General features: G+C 34.9%; 1 protein-coding gene and 1 long non-coding RNA gene across 5 annotated transcripts in view; one reads left to right on the forward strand and one right to left on the reverse strand.

The window, feature by feature from the left end:
- LOC140697366 (uncharacterized) overlaps positions 1-1,898 on the reverse strand; it is a 105,408-nt gene extending 103,510 nt beyond the window's left edge. For both annotated transcript variants that reach the window (XR_012074327.1, XR_012074326.1), the window contains exon 1: positions 1,768-1,898. This is a non-coding gene — a long non-coding RNA (uncharacterized lncRNA). The remainder of the gene's footprint in view (positions 1-1,767) is intronic.
- PPP1R3A (protein phosphatase 1 regulatory subunit 3A) overlaps positions 1-15,057 on the forward strand; it is a 53,071-nt gene extending 38,014 nt beyond the window's left edge. For all 3 annotated transcript variants that reach the window (XM_006206151.4, XM_072964645.1, XM_072964646.1), the window contains 3 exons: positions 9,602-9,660; positions 9,757-9,881; positions 11,787-15,057. In XM_006206151.4, the coding sequence (XP_006206213.2) occupies positions 9,602-9,660; positions 9,757-9,881; positions 11,787-14,135 (2,533 nt within the window). In that variant the 3' untranslated portion in view covers positions 14,136-15,057. The remainder of the gene's footprint in view (positions 1-9,601; positions 9,661-9,756; positions 9,882-11,786) is intronic.
- Positions 15,058-15,408: the final 351 nt, after the last annotated feature.

The raw sequence follows: 15,408 nt of genomic DNA on the forward strand, positions 1-15,408 counted from the left end.
AATAGAAATGAATTCCAATGGATTTCATATCATTTATTAAACTAAACATTTATTAAAACTAAAAAGCAGTGGCTGATAGTATAAAAAATTTAGAAATATGAAAGAATTTTAAATATAGAGAAAATGCTAGACATATATTAACTGGATTGCAATAAATAAATGGTCCCAAGATGTAAAAAGATGATGTAACTTTTAAATTTAACACTTAATTAAAAGCAGTCACAGGAAGGCAGTGAGTATTTTACCATTTCTAACTTGATTTGGCACACCTTGACTTCTGTTGGCCTTAATTGTTATATTTAAGATATCCGGTGATTTTTTTTTTAACAAAACATAAAACCTATGATCTTCTCTATGAAATACTGAAGAACTGCTTTAACCAGTATTTGTGTTGAATTATATATCATTTCACCTGACTTACTCTCCAGATAAAGGGAAGTATATTGATACATGCTTGAAATTCTCTGTCAAGAGACAGGAATGGGACAAAAGCTGGGGAAAATATTGGAGAAGTTTGGCACTTTGTTCCCCATTTAAAGAAACAACCAACCATGTGTAAACTTTACTATCTTGGGGAAACACAGAGGTCACAGATGTTCAGGTGAGTGGCTGCCACCCTCAGTTGGGCAACAGATCTTTTTGAGGATCTGTTTTCAAAATCTGAAAGTCTCATGCCCCTTTGTTTTCATTTCAGCTGCTAAGCCTTCCAAATAGAACCCTTCCACACGTATACCGGAGATATCAATTTACATTTTAAATTACTTTTTCTTAAAACAGTTTCAAAACAATATATAACACAAATTCTGTAGTGCTTGGATGTCAAAGCTAAGTATTTAACAAACCAAATGACTTAGGTGATACTTATATGCAGATTTCGCAGAGAAAACACGTGTCATCAGGATTTCTTTAACTGCAATTAGTTGGCTCATAGTCATGACTCTGTGATAATGAGTTTTTATACAACCACAAACAAATCAGTATTGCTATGAAGAAAATAATGCCTGAGACTCAGTATTCTTAGAAATAATAGACATTAGAATGCTCTGAAAATTTTTGAATGATGGGTGCAGTATAATCACAGGAATCACTTTGCAGGGGAATTGTGCAGAATGGGAATGCCAGACTTCTGAAGTGTAATAAGACTCTCAGCTGGACAATCATTACTTTCTTGTCACCTACATGCTCCGTGGGTAACAATTAATTCCATTAAGAATCCAGGTAAACTAAGAACATTAGGCCAATAAATTTAAGATTTTTTTCCTAATATCTCTCCTGTGCATTCTTCAGTTTTTCCAGTATCCATCACTTAAAAACATTTATTTTTCTTTCTCGATAGAATATAATTGGCACGTTGTGGCAGAGAACCTTGTCCCTTGGGCCAAGTTTACCTATAAGTCTTCTTCCACTTAAAATTCATGGATTCTGCTTGTAATTACGTCTCTCACAAAGCAACGTACCTTTTTTTTTTTTTTTTGGTTCACATGCGAACCTCCAAGATTCGACTTAATTATGCACTAGATCCTCACAATTTAATACTTGTTTAGAAGACACTCTAAAGAGATCACATCTCTACAAAATTGCACATGATACCCAGACTCAATCACAGAATTAAATCCAAAGAGTTTTTTCTCCCTGATTCCTGTGGGGTAGAGTGAACAAGGGAAAATAGCACCCCCCACTTTGATGTGACGAAGCAGATTTGAAAACAGCAATCCTTGGCAAGTGACAAAAGGTGAGGAAACAAAGAAACTTTGAAAAGAGACTTACCAAAGAATTCTTCAACAAGGTTATGTTTTTTCATTGCTTCTTTCTCTGCTGTTGGAATTTCCTCCATCAAGACGGCATAGCACCATTGTTTTCAGTACGTTTTCCAGATCCAGCACTGAGGCAATAGGCAATGTTCTAATTTCGTAAAAGAAACAGAGAAGATTTTTAGGAACATAGCAATTCAGCTTTATGGAAAACAGGAAAGTGACTCAATAAAACCATCTGGTCACTAATGTGGTGGAATGTTCTTAGTTACTTGAATGCTCGAGCACTTCACTAGAGTTTACTCAAGGGACTTGTGGTTTGCCGTGGTTTATGATTGTGTTTTTAAAGTAATAAATTAGTTTATATAATATATACTATCCAATACATTTGTTTATCCCAATCAGTTGTAGATATTGGTAATGTTCCACTATTTGAAAAGTTTTGCCTGGACACAGTAAAACAAGGTGGGAATAAATCATGGTACAATCTGCCTTATAAATAATGTAAGACTAGCTCACAAATTGTGTGGGTAGGATTTCTGTAGGTAATAAATTTGTAATGCTGACCATAAGATTTAATTGAGAATTTATTTTTGACCATATAGCAATGTTATAACAGTCATATTTATTGATCCTACTTAGCATTTATATATATTTTTGAAAACAAATTTAGAAAATTTCCAAATTAAACATTTCAACACTATATTCATGGAATACTATTAGTCATATAAATCTGAAACTCTAAAACTAGAAGGCACACTATTTAACTTCAAAACTGAGAAAGGCAAACTGTTTCCAGTTGGATCAGTAAAGGGGTTGATGGGTAGTCGCGGCCTGACTATGCAGCAAAGGGTGACCAGGCTCAGTCTGGTCCCAGCAAGGAAATCCCCTTGATGTGTTATCAGTGCTTGCCATGGGTGCTGGAGAGGGAGGCCAGCATGAGGGTGTTGTATTTGATATCCCTAATCTAATCCAGAGCTTTCACTTTGAAGATAAGGAATGTGATGCCCACAAAAACCGTGTTCCTTACCATATTAGTTGTTAGTCTCTAGAGTCAGCATCTAAGGGAAATATAAAGCCATTTAAAACTTTTTGATGTTTTTTTTCTTTGAGATTATTTCTTGCTTCTTTCAATCCCTATTATTAATGCAGAACTGTCTTCATTTTGTTTTCCTTTCTGGCATTATCATCAAGGAACTGAATTTAATTCATCTTTTCACCCTAAATTCCTTCTTGCATTATGCCTTTAATTCTTTTTTCTTAGACACTTCTGTTCACAATTAGACATTTCTCTAATTGTCTCTTTTTTGATCAAACATTTCCCTTCTGTTTTATTCCTGATCAAAAGAAGACTGTATTGTATTGTAACAACAAAGGAATAGGTATTAAGTTTTAGTAGTTGGTTCATATATTTTGAACTTTACTTCTTGTTAAATACAAGTTTCTGCTTTCTTCCTTCCTCTAATGTATAAGTGGCTAAAATTGGCAAAATTAGAAAGTCAGTTTTAGAGAAACATCACCATAATATTATAAAAATAAATAGTACACAATATGTCATTATTTATTGCAGGAAAATCTTTTCAGTATTTCTGTAAGTATCCACTTAACAATGCCAATACTAATATATTCTTCTTAAGTGTCTCTTAATAAAATCTCAAATAAGGTAACTATTATTTCTAACTTAAAAGCTCTCCATTCATTTAACTTCCTTTCTTTCTTTATGGAAGGAAAGTAGAGGAAATCAAATGAGACCACAAGCTTTGAACAAAGAGGGCAGGCCCTTACTTCTTGAGGAGTTCAATATTTACTTTTCAGCTGTTTATCAGAGAGTGAGGGTGATGCCCAGGAATTCCAAGTTTGATTCTCTATAGGCAGTCATAAGTATTTTCGAGCAGAGTGTTAAGGAGACACAAGGTAACATTCATGACTCACTTTGGAAATGATCCTTTTTTTATGCCAACTTTTTGATTCCTCTTGGAACAGAATTACACTTCAGCTGCCTACAGCCTAATCCTGACATTTACCCTGACTGTTTGGTTAGTTCCATCACATCAGACTTAGATTGTGTGAAACAGGTCTCTGAGAGGTTTCACTCATATTTTAAGAGACATATGGATTTTTAGCACAGTAACATTACAGAAACTCAGGGGAAACGTTATTATTACTTATACTAAAACCATTACATTTTGACAGTGTGAAAATTAACCATCGCTCCAGAAGCACAAGTGCCACATACCCAGAAACTGCAGGAATATTAACATGGTGCCTAAATTTTGACACTGAATTAATCAATTGGGAAATGACAGAAAGTGTGAATTAGCATTCCCATGTACATTGTATTTGGAGAGGACACTTTTAAATAAACAGTTACTTTCATTAAAGATCTAATGATTTTTCTTTGGAAGATGGTCTTCTGATAATAAGGGCATATTTAAAAAGACTAGGCAAGTATGCTATCATGGGCGGCAAATTTTACTCTTAAAAGTAACTTGTGAATTAAAGACATAAGAGAATGGAATAAACTTTAAAAAATATAGGTAGTTCTAAGTAAAAGGAGAAGCATGGGAATTGAGTACTATGGTCGTGTTGAACTAAACGATCAGTGTTGTATTTACCACGTCACTAATAATAACAACAACAACTGTAGTGGTAATAACAATATATTTATTAAACACTTTCAAATATTGAAAATTATGCTAAATAATTGTCCTGTGTAAGGACTAGGTAATATTTTGGTGAAAAATGAGAAAGAAAGAGGTTAAATATCTCATTGGAGGTCAGGGCACATGGCTAGCAAGTGTCTTAGTAATTGATAAATAACAAGAAATACTGAGATTTGAATCAAGGTCTTTCTGCTTTTTTTCACTATGAATTGACCAGGATAAAGGCCAGGAACCTAGGCATAGGTCGCACTTGCTGGCAAACAGTGTAGGCACATACATCAGAGATTAGAGGGGGAGGCTGAAAGCAGTGTCTCCTTGGGCACCTGAGAAGCAGAATGCCCAGCCCGAGAGACACCAGAAACCAGCCAGCAGGCTAATTCGATTCGTCACCAACTTGTAGTGCCGGAGCCCAGGTAACCATCAGACTTAACTCTCCCTTGCTTAGGTCTTGGAAAGGGCAATGCCAGATTTCTAAATCTCATGAAGGCAACCAAATTTGGGCAGAGAGGACACATTTTTAAAGTCTGTGTGCAGGAAATTGATCGACAAATTGATACCACATCAAAAGTTATAACTCAGATTTGATTCCTTGGCTCTTTCCTCATTGCCATCACCTTTAATCCTCATCATTTGTGCCTGAAATATTGCAGGAGCCTTATGACTTGTCTTTCTGCTTCACCATGGCTCATCCCATCCAGGCTTTCCTAAGAGATATCCTTAAATGTACTTCCAGAGAATGGTTCCTAAATGTAAACCTGACCGTGTCTCCTCCCATTTAACTCCCCACTCCCAACCCGAGCATTGGTTTAATAGCACATGAAGAATTCAGACCCACTTTGCCTGGCATGCTAAGCCGTTTAAACCTGGCTCAAACTAACCCCAGTTTTATTCCTTGGCATTCTTTCCCCAAAACAGAGTCCAAAACTTCCGAACGTCTCATTGTTCCTAAGTGGGTCTCTTCCTTTTGTGCTTTCTTACCTTTAAATCTTTGACCACTTATTACTTCCTCTGCCTGGGATGACCTTACCATTCTTCTCTGAGAAACTCCTACTGTTGCTAAAACTTAATTTAGAATGTTGCTTCCTTTGTGAAAACTTCCCTGATTCTCCCAACATAGTGCCCTCCTCATTTCTGTTCTTTCTTTCTCTAAAAGAGTATCTATTGTATCCCATTATTTATTATAATATCTATCACATTATAATAATTGTGTGTTTTGATGTCTCTATTTCCATCATTACATTATACCTTCCTTGAGGTAAGAGGATATAGATTACTCATCTTTGATTCCCTACTGTTTATGGGAACTTACAGCATATAGTGGCTGTTCAGAATATCTACTAGAAGAATGAATAACCCCTCTTACAATTAAATAATCCTAGTGACTATGTTACATGATTTAAAGTGCACCGGAAGTGAACTGTTCCTCCACAAAATAAATACTTTTTGTTTTTTTAATTTCTAAACTTATGTTAGAAGATTTTAACATTTTTGTTTAATTATTTGAACCCATAACTGAAAGCATTGCTTTGAACTTTGGAAGAGGTAATATTTTAAGCATTATAAGACACACAAAAATATGCATGCTTTAATTTATTAGACTCTTATATGAAACTAAATTTTAATGACGGAAAGAAGAATAACATCATAATAATGTTGGCAGGAGATGGAGAGAAGGGAAGAGCAGAAAGGATGCTGTGCATTTACCCAGCAGCATTTATTAGCCACTATTATATGTCAGGCACTGTGTTAGCCACTGGAAATACAGATAAATAAGAAACTCCTCTGCTCAAAAATGACTCAGGGGATATAAAGGGGAGATTAGAAACATCCACTAATATCTTTCATTTATACCACAACTGTATATAGTTCTGGGTCTATCATCATCAACCATCAAGTTCTTTGTCTTTTTCCTCAACTTTTCTAAAGTTGTTTTAATTATACCCTTTAAATGTAATTGGTCATAAAACAGGTATCTTGAATTTCAGAGTGGGATTTTATTTATAGACGTCTTCTGTAATTTAGACCAGAGAAAAAATCCATTTGTCTTAATACATTATCTGAAAGTAGAATTTAACTAATTAGATACTCTAAATAATATAATAAACACCTGCAAAATTACAACTCAAAACAATTGACTTCAAAGCATTTCCTTTCTTCTGGCTTGCCCCACCTAATGTATCCATAATCTTGAAAATCAAGTTTTCTTGTTTATATGACTTTTTATTATATTCAACCTATAATTATTTTAATGCATATATTTAAATTATTTTAGTAGCTTTTAGCTCAATAAAAAAGAACATCCTCTGATGTAATGTTCTAGGACTGTTCATTGAATGTTAAGCTTTATCCATATTGTTGCATGTGTCTGTGGTTTATTAATTTTGAGTGCTATATAATATTCCTTTTTGTGATATGCCATAGTTTTGTATCTACTATTCAGTTGATAGCAGTTTTTATCAATTAAATAGTATAAAATAGGATCTTCTTGTGGTCTTCATTTGCATTTCTCCATTTTCTAACAATGCTGACCATCCCTTCATGCACTTCTTGCCAATATTATTTTCTCTTCTGTGAAATGCTTGTACCTACCCCTTGATTCTACTGAAATGTTTGTGCTTTCTTATACTGATTTCTAGGAATTTTTTTATATATTCTTGGTATTTATTTGTGTTGATTTTATGTAATGTAAGGATCTTCTCCCAGTTGGTAATTTATATTTTTCTGTTATAAACATGTCTTTTAATGAACAAGTTTAAAAAATTTTAATTGAATTAAACTGAAAAGCCATTTTTACAGTCACTGTTTTGTTTTGTTTTTTTCTTATTTAAGAAAACATTTTCTACTCTGAGGTCTGAAAGATATTCACATATTCTACTAGGAATATCATGGTTTTTGACATTTAAGACTGATTTGGAACTGATTTTTGAATATATGCTGTGCTACTTTCATCTCTTCCTAATAAGGGTAGCCATTTTCCCTATCTCCATTTACTAAAAATTCCCTTATTTCCCTGCTGTCTGACATGCTATATTTGTCATATACCAAAGTTCTAGATGTGTGTGTATCTATTACTAAGTTCTCAGTGCTTGCCTGTCTCTGTACCGGGATAACTGTCTTAATAACTAAATCTTCATAAGAATTCTTGAAACCAAGTAGAAGAGAGCAGGTTCCTCCACCCTGCTATTTCTCAGAAATATTACAGTTGTCTCTAGCCCTTCATTCTTCTCTTTAGAATCATATTTTCAAATCTTCTGAAAACCTGTTTTGGAATTTTTATTAGAACTGAACTGAATCTGTAGATCAAATTTGAGGACAATATCTTCATAGTACCTTCTTCCTATCTATGAACATGGTATATTCTCAGCTTTCCCAGGTCTTCAGTATTTACTGATACTACTTTATTCTTCTCCTTCTAGGAGTCTTACGTATCTTCTATTAGTTTTTTCATAGATATTTGACATAATATTTAAATTTCATCTATTTTAGCTTCTCTTTTCTTGTATTTATCCCTGAAGCTAAGATTTCCCCCTTATATTTCTGTATTTACATGCTTTTGTAAGACACCGGTATAATAATACAGTTTGGTACCTAATTATTTGTCCCCAAAGTGAGTTAAAAGCAGGTTCCTTTCCTTTGATGCAATCATTTAAAAAAATTAAAGCAGTTTAGAGAATTGAATTAGAAAAATGACTGACAGCATTTTGGTTAGGCAAAAACAAAAGGCTTTAAGTGGTTATGATTATCCCTCTACAAATGAGATTTTCAGCATTGTTATGGGACTAAACATCAAACAGGAATAATTAAATGCTGTTTAATGGTTTATATAGTTTTAAGCCCACATATTTTTATGTGTGTGGAGAAGAAAACAATGTGTCAGCTTGCAGTTAGATTCCACAAAACTTAATCTTTGCATAGTTATTGGTCTCATTAAACAATATAGATTTATAGATTAAGTCAGTACCTATTACGAAAATGCTATCTTTTTCTAATGAATTTATATTTATGGGGAAACATTATTTTCATTTCTAGGCCTACTGCAAGGTACCAAATAGTTTTGGTAAAGCTAAAATTAAGCACCATAAATATATTCAAACTGAATTACTTCTTAAAAGATTTAAGAATTTGTAATTTTCTTATGATTTGTCAAAATAAGATTAGCCTTCTAGGGATATGGATCAACACTGTTCATGCAATGAAGACTAGACTCTGTCACATAAATTTATCAGCCATTGTCAACTCTCTAACTGTCTTTTATTGCTAAAATGTCACTGAGAAAAGTCACACTGAGAAAAGTTACTATGAGAAAATGTAGCTCTTGAGCCAGTCATCTCAAATAGATTGACTTGTGCCATAATTATACACAAAGTGGGCTTTTCACTAACATTTTTCTTGTGGAGTGTCATGGACAAATCTGAATTCTTATGATTCCACAAATACACCTACAAACAGATTACATTTGAAAGAAAAAGGTATTTACAGCTCTCAGTCAGTGTGCAGAATACAACAGGAAAGGGAGTCTAACAAAAACCATTTTAAAGAGAGAAAATAAATGCTTCCTTATGAGCAATCTGAAGTCTTGGCTATAAAACTGGCCTTCGGCAATACACACATGAAGTCTTTAAACTGAGAATAAATTTAGCTGCCTTGCAGTTTCTAGTTAAGTTTGCTTTCTTCCCTCCTTTTCTGGAAAGAGAGAGTTAATGTTCTATCAGTCCTACCAAAAGAAATTTGAGTAAAATGGAACACAAAAAATTAATAAATGAAATGTTAGAAAGCAATTCCAATGACCACAAACGGACTGTCAGTTCATAAAACTTTAAATCATTTTAAAATCATTTAAACCAAGAGAAAAATGTTCTCACTTGCAAAGATTAAATTCATGAATGATGGAATAGCCTACATTTACATACATTTTTACTTTGGTTATGTAAGTTTTATCTTAACAACATAATCTTATTTAGAAATATAGCATTGTGTAAATAATTTTTACATTTTCCTACAACTAATATATACTATTGTATCATTCTAAGAGATTTAATTTAAAAATATACAAAGTAAGGCAAGAAAATATGACCGGTTATATAATACTTATTTGACTTGTATTCGGATTGAATTTCTTGCTATATAAAAATACTTAGAACTATAGTCCCAGAAAAAATATTTGATGTTTTGTTTTAAATTTAACAGTAAAGAAGATTCATCAGTAACGTCAGATGAGAATAATTCTGAGAATTCAAAGATTACAGGTAATATTTCTTTAATTTTTAAACAGAATCTATTTCTTTTGTTTGAGCCTACAATTACAACAATGTTACACAGGAAAAATTATCTTAACTTTTCAGATACCTATATCCCAACAATTGTTTGCTCTCATGAGGCCAAGGAAGACTTGGAAACCAGTGATCAAAATATAAAAGATGTAAACAAGGAACATGATGAACATAATGAAAAAGAATTAGAGTTGATGGTAAGTGTTCTGGTTGCCACGGTATTAGAGAAGATGAATCCATTTATGCTTCAAAGATGCTGCCATGCCTGCCTTTCAATAGCTTCAACTAATATAATTTGCAAATGTGAAAGCACAGCCTATTCTGTCCTTGCATCTCTAGCTTGATCAACAAGGCACTTTGATTTCAGTATGTTGCTTCTGGTCTCTGCAATGGTAAATTAATGACATTCATTTCTTATCTCTTTACCAGCGGCTCTGAGTGATAGTTTGTAGGAATTACAGAAGAGGTAGCACTATCCTGAGGTGCATTTCTAATCTTTGTGACAAGTGTGCACTTATCATAAACTTGTCTGCAAAATGAGAGGGCTGGGCTAGATGATTGTTAGGGCTATGTCCAGCTCTACAAGTCTGAGTCTTGCATTTAGCAGCACTTTTTTTTTTACTTCCATCTTTGTGAGAATTCATAAGTTCTGTATCATTGGAAACTATTAAATTACTAAGTGAGGAGAAAATAGCCTGTGCCATATTTTTCAAACAAGAAATGAATTCAGCACTGTACAATTTAGTATTAAATTTGTTACCATAAATTTCACACTTGGTGAACATTCAGTCTATTTGGAATTTTGGGGGGGGGATGGTTTAGATAGCATTTTTATCACAAAAGAAGAAATAGGAGTAAATGAGTCACATAATGCAATTTTTCCTTTTCTGTATTTGGTTGGAGCTCATATCATTAGGATACATGGATTCATAATCATCTAAGATTAAAATGACATTTGCCTCTTCAAGTGTCAGTGCTGAAACAGAAAAGGAATAGAGCTCATCTCCTTCCCCACACATTCCACCCTTTCTATAGTGATATGGAAGCTGCATCACTAAAGTATGCAATTTACTTTGCTCCAACTTTAAGAAACTACAAAGTTGTCACCCATTGAGAATTCTCACTAGCTGAAAGTTAACATCACCATTTTTTTCAAACCACAGAGTATAATGAAAGGACCCTGAAAAAAATCACATACTTCACCAATATACCTCATTACAATGAGCAGGCTCAAATATAAAAGTTTGTTTAGAAGTTACTGAGTCCAATAAATGAACAGGGAGCTGTAATTTAGATGCTAATTTGCTCCATGCTGACGTTAATGCATAAAACAATGAAGCTCTATAATAGATGGAAATACAACCAAATCTGTGGAACCCACAGGCATTGGCTTACAAGACAGCTGTGCAGTTGACAAGTAACATGAGCCTTATGTGAGAAGAAGGGGAAAACGAAAGATTTGCATATAATTATTGAGATCATGCAAATGTCAGTTATGAGGAGGAAAAAAAAAAACACAGGCATCTCACTGTTAAATCCTGACAGTTGGCATCACTGAAGAGCTCAAATACATTTGAGTACCAGTTGGCAGAGGGTCATTAAAACAGAATTTGCAGAGACATTAACTCCCTCACTTTTCTTTGAGTGACGTTTTGCTATTAATAGTTTGCAGAGGCTTTGCAGAAAACATATTAATAAGAGAAACTGTAATAGGGGCACCTACAGCAAGTGTAAATGCAGCAAGGGGCACTCAGGAAGCTGCTCTCTAATTGATTAGCATGGAGCTATCAATGTGTATATCCTAAGTGAGGAGAAAGTGCAATGACAAGCAAGAATAGCTGAATAATACAATGTGATATTTGGAAGCTGGGAAGGAGAATGATTAATTTTGGCCCCTTTTCTTATTAATCTCATTCCCAAGTCATAGTCTACAAGGATCCCCCCCCAAAACATCTGGCTTCCAGAATTTGTACAAAATCCACAAATGAAATGAATCAAGGAAATCCAGATAATTACTAGCCAAGTAAATGAAACCTATCTAATTCACCTTGTATATTTAAAAATCACTTGGTCATTATTCTTTGTTGCTTTTATCCCTTAAGATAAATCAACGCTTAATAAGAAGTACTGCTTCTGGAGATGAAAAGAATACAGTCAATTTTCCAAATAAAGCTGAGGGGTTAGAAAAGAAGCAAATTCATGATGAAGTATACACTGACTTGTTTAAAAGACACTTGTCTTCAAGTTCATCAGCAGAGAGATCCTTAAAGGGAGATTTTCACAGACATGAGTGTAGTCATCAGCCTTCAGAGGAAATTACTTCAGATATGGGAGAAATCAAGCCATCATTTGGAAATACTAGTAGTGATGAATTAGTGCAATTACATATTGGAGGCAAAGAAGTACTGGATGATAATGCTAATCCAGCCCAAGGGAAAGGCAGAGCGCAAATATCTTGTCCGTCTGCAGATCAATTAATGGCAGACAATCTTAACAAAAAACTTGAAGGAGAAGCTAAAAAAATTGAAACAAAAGATTGGGAATGTTTAAGAAGAGATTTCCATTCAGAAGAATCAACAGAAAAAGGATCTTCCAAGAAAGACTATGGCAATGGTAAGAATAAGGAGGAGCAAAGAACACATTTAGGTCTTAATGAAAAACAAAACAAACATTTTCAACCAATCTTACACGACCAAGAAAGGAAGATGAGCCACTCTGAAAGTCTGGAAGGGGTGGGAGCTAGTACCAGAAACCTAACTGCTCTGCCGAGTAAAGACACCGCAATTCATGACCAGGCAATCAGAGTAGATACAGTCCTTCCACCAAGGACAAATATAAACTGGGAAGAAGCTGTGTTAACAACCCCAGACCGTGATCGTTCGACTAGTGGAAGCACTACTTTAGGATGGATGTCTGGTCAAGTTTGTTCACCAAGAACAAGAAGTGGAAATGTTTCGAGGAATGAGCATCTCTTCCAAATTGAAGAAGAAAAATCAGATTGGATCGATTCTGAAGATCAGAATAAGAACACACAGCATAAACAAAGTTGGAATGCTCCGGAAAGTCAAAGGAAAGGAAGAGAGAGTAAGACACATATAACAGAGGAGACCAAAGAGCAAGCAGATTGTGAAGACACATGGGAAAAAAGAGACAGTACAGGAAGTTTGAAAGCTGCTCCTACAGAAGAATTGTTTACCTTCCAGGAAGCAGCGAGCTGTGAACTGTCTTCTCTAGCTGATCATGGTATTACTGAGAAAGCAGAAGCAGGTGCAGCTTATATAATTAAGACACCATCAGAAAGTACTCTAGAAAGCATGTCTGCTAGAGAAAAAGCAGTAATTGCCAAGCTACCTCAAGAGACAGCACGAAGTGACAGGCCCATCGAGGTAAAAGAAACAGCATTTGATCCACATGAAGGGAGAAACAATGATTCACATGATACCCTTTGTCAACGAGATTCAGCAGCTGTAATCCATGACAACGACTTTGAAAAGGAATCACGTTTAGGTATTTGTAATGTACATGCAGATGAAACAGAGAAGGAAGAAACCACATCATACAATCCCGGGAAGACACGTGACAAGAAGAAATGTGGCGTTGCAAATCCATCTGTGGAAGAATCCTCACAGGTCATTACAGACAATCAAAAGGCAGCCTCCAAACTAGATTTACATTTGGGAATGTTACCAACAAGCAAGAAAATATTTCTAGAAAATAGAGATCACGGGCAGGTCCAAGAATTATCAAAGAAAACGAACAAAGATGCCGTTCTTCATTCTGCTTTAAACTCAGACACTGATAGGGCTTCTCAGAATGACTCTCACGTTTCCAGTCACCACGCTCAAACCTCAGTGCCATCTCATGAACAGGCAACTGCTGTAGAGAATGCAGTTGCTGCTGCCATGCCTCTCCAATCTATTTCTCCTAAATCAGAATATAATTGTAACCCAACAAGTGCAATCCAGGGTATGGAGAAGCACCCTCATCCTGCATCTCCATCTGAAGAAGATTCCAAAAGTTCAGGAATAGAGACATCAGGTAGCAGGAGGGAGAGATGTACAGGCCAGATTTTCCAGCAGGGAGAATGTGGTGCGGAGACATCTCTAGGGCCAACTATTTTAATCAGCGAAGCTTTTGAGAACGTAGAAGAGGCAAGGCATGAGGATGGAGGATTAATAAACTCTGGGCAATCACTGTTCTCTCCAGGTGACAAGGCATCTGAGAGCTCTGCCTCTGATAGTCTCCCTGCCGAGGAAAGTCAAGCTCAAAGCAGTGAATCTCTGCTTTCGAAATACATCAACTCTAAAGTGCCTTATTTCCTTTTGTTTCTGATATTTCTTGTGACCATCTATCAGTATGACTTAATGATCGGCTTGGCATTCTACCTTTTTTCCTTGTACTGGCTATCCTGGGACGGGGGAAGACAAAAGGAGTCTGCCAAAAAGAAGTAACCTCGGCACTACTGTCCTTCTCTCTTAAAAGATGAGCTATTGGGCCCCAAACATTTGGATTGGTGAAAGAGACTATTCATTGTTCAAAGAGCCAGTGCAGTTTTCCTCTTGAAGGATCATTTAAAAAGGAATGCGTATGAAGTTTGCTCCTTCATATAAGTAATTATTCTATATAGGACCATTATGTTTGGATCATTAAATACCTATATGAATATGAGATCTGAAGCACGTCAAGTTGAAATTAGGTACAGCTGTTGCTCCTTAGCAGGCTATGAAGTTTCAATGCTTCATGTCTCTTCACTACTTAAAGTGCCATTTCTTGCATTCATTTCTTTTGCAGTAAAGTTTCATTTTTTTTTTCCCTGAGAGTATTTTTCCCTCTACGGTTTTTAAAATATCGATAAAACATGGACAATGGCAGAGGACTTTTTTGGTCTTTTAATACTGACCATGAAATTTGCATTTACCATGTATCTTTTATCAGCACGTTTTGATAAATCAAATCTGTCAACTTTGATTTCATATTTTTTAAGAACAACACACATGTATATTGAAATGCATAAATTTAAACGGAAGAAACACATTGTTTGCCTGAATAGTACTTTATACACATACACGTTTTACCTCCTGCATATATACAAAGTCAGGGCATTTCATCAGACAAATCTGACAAAGATTGAAACAATCAAGACACGATCGTTCGGTTCCACAAAATTTTAAGAATGGCCTATCTTTAAGCAATGTTTTTCTTTTTCAAAGGGAGACTGTATAACACAGCTGGACAATTTCAACGTCAACTATTATTCAGAGCTGGAAATTTAAAGTTCCACAAGCAGTGCTTCAGAATGAATTTGTACCTATAAAGCCTAAAGCATTAAATGAAAACAATAATTAAAAAAAAAAAAGATTTCCAAACAAACTATTCTACCTGGTAGTATTTTTTTTGTCTTCCAACACATTTTTAATCTTTTCTCATGATGAAACTATGAATTATTCCTCAAGGTGCATTCAGAGAACAAACAGCTAAATCACTGGTGATATTTACTATACAATTATCAGGTTGTTATATGATAACTCAAATTTTTAAGTAGACAAATAGGTAGGTATGGAAATCTACTGAGGGAGAAATGAGTATCCAGTGTAGCAGTGACTTTGCTGTTTGCTGCTGTTATTATCTGGCTGAGTCTGTGAGATAATGGAACTAATCTTGAGTCACATAGGGGTAATGCAAAGATTCTTACACGGTGGAATTTAACAACTTTTACTGAATGAC

The sequence above is a fragment of the Vicugna pacos genome, chromosome 7 (assembly GCF_048564905.1).
Source record: "Vicugna pacos chromosome 7, VicPac4, whole genome shotgun sequence".
Classification (NCBI taxonomy): domain Eukaryota; kingdom Metazoa; phylum Chordata; class Mammalia; order Artiodactyla; family Camelidae; genus Vicugna; species Vicugna pacos.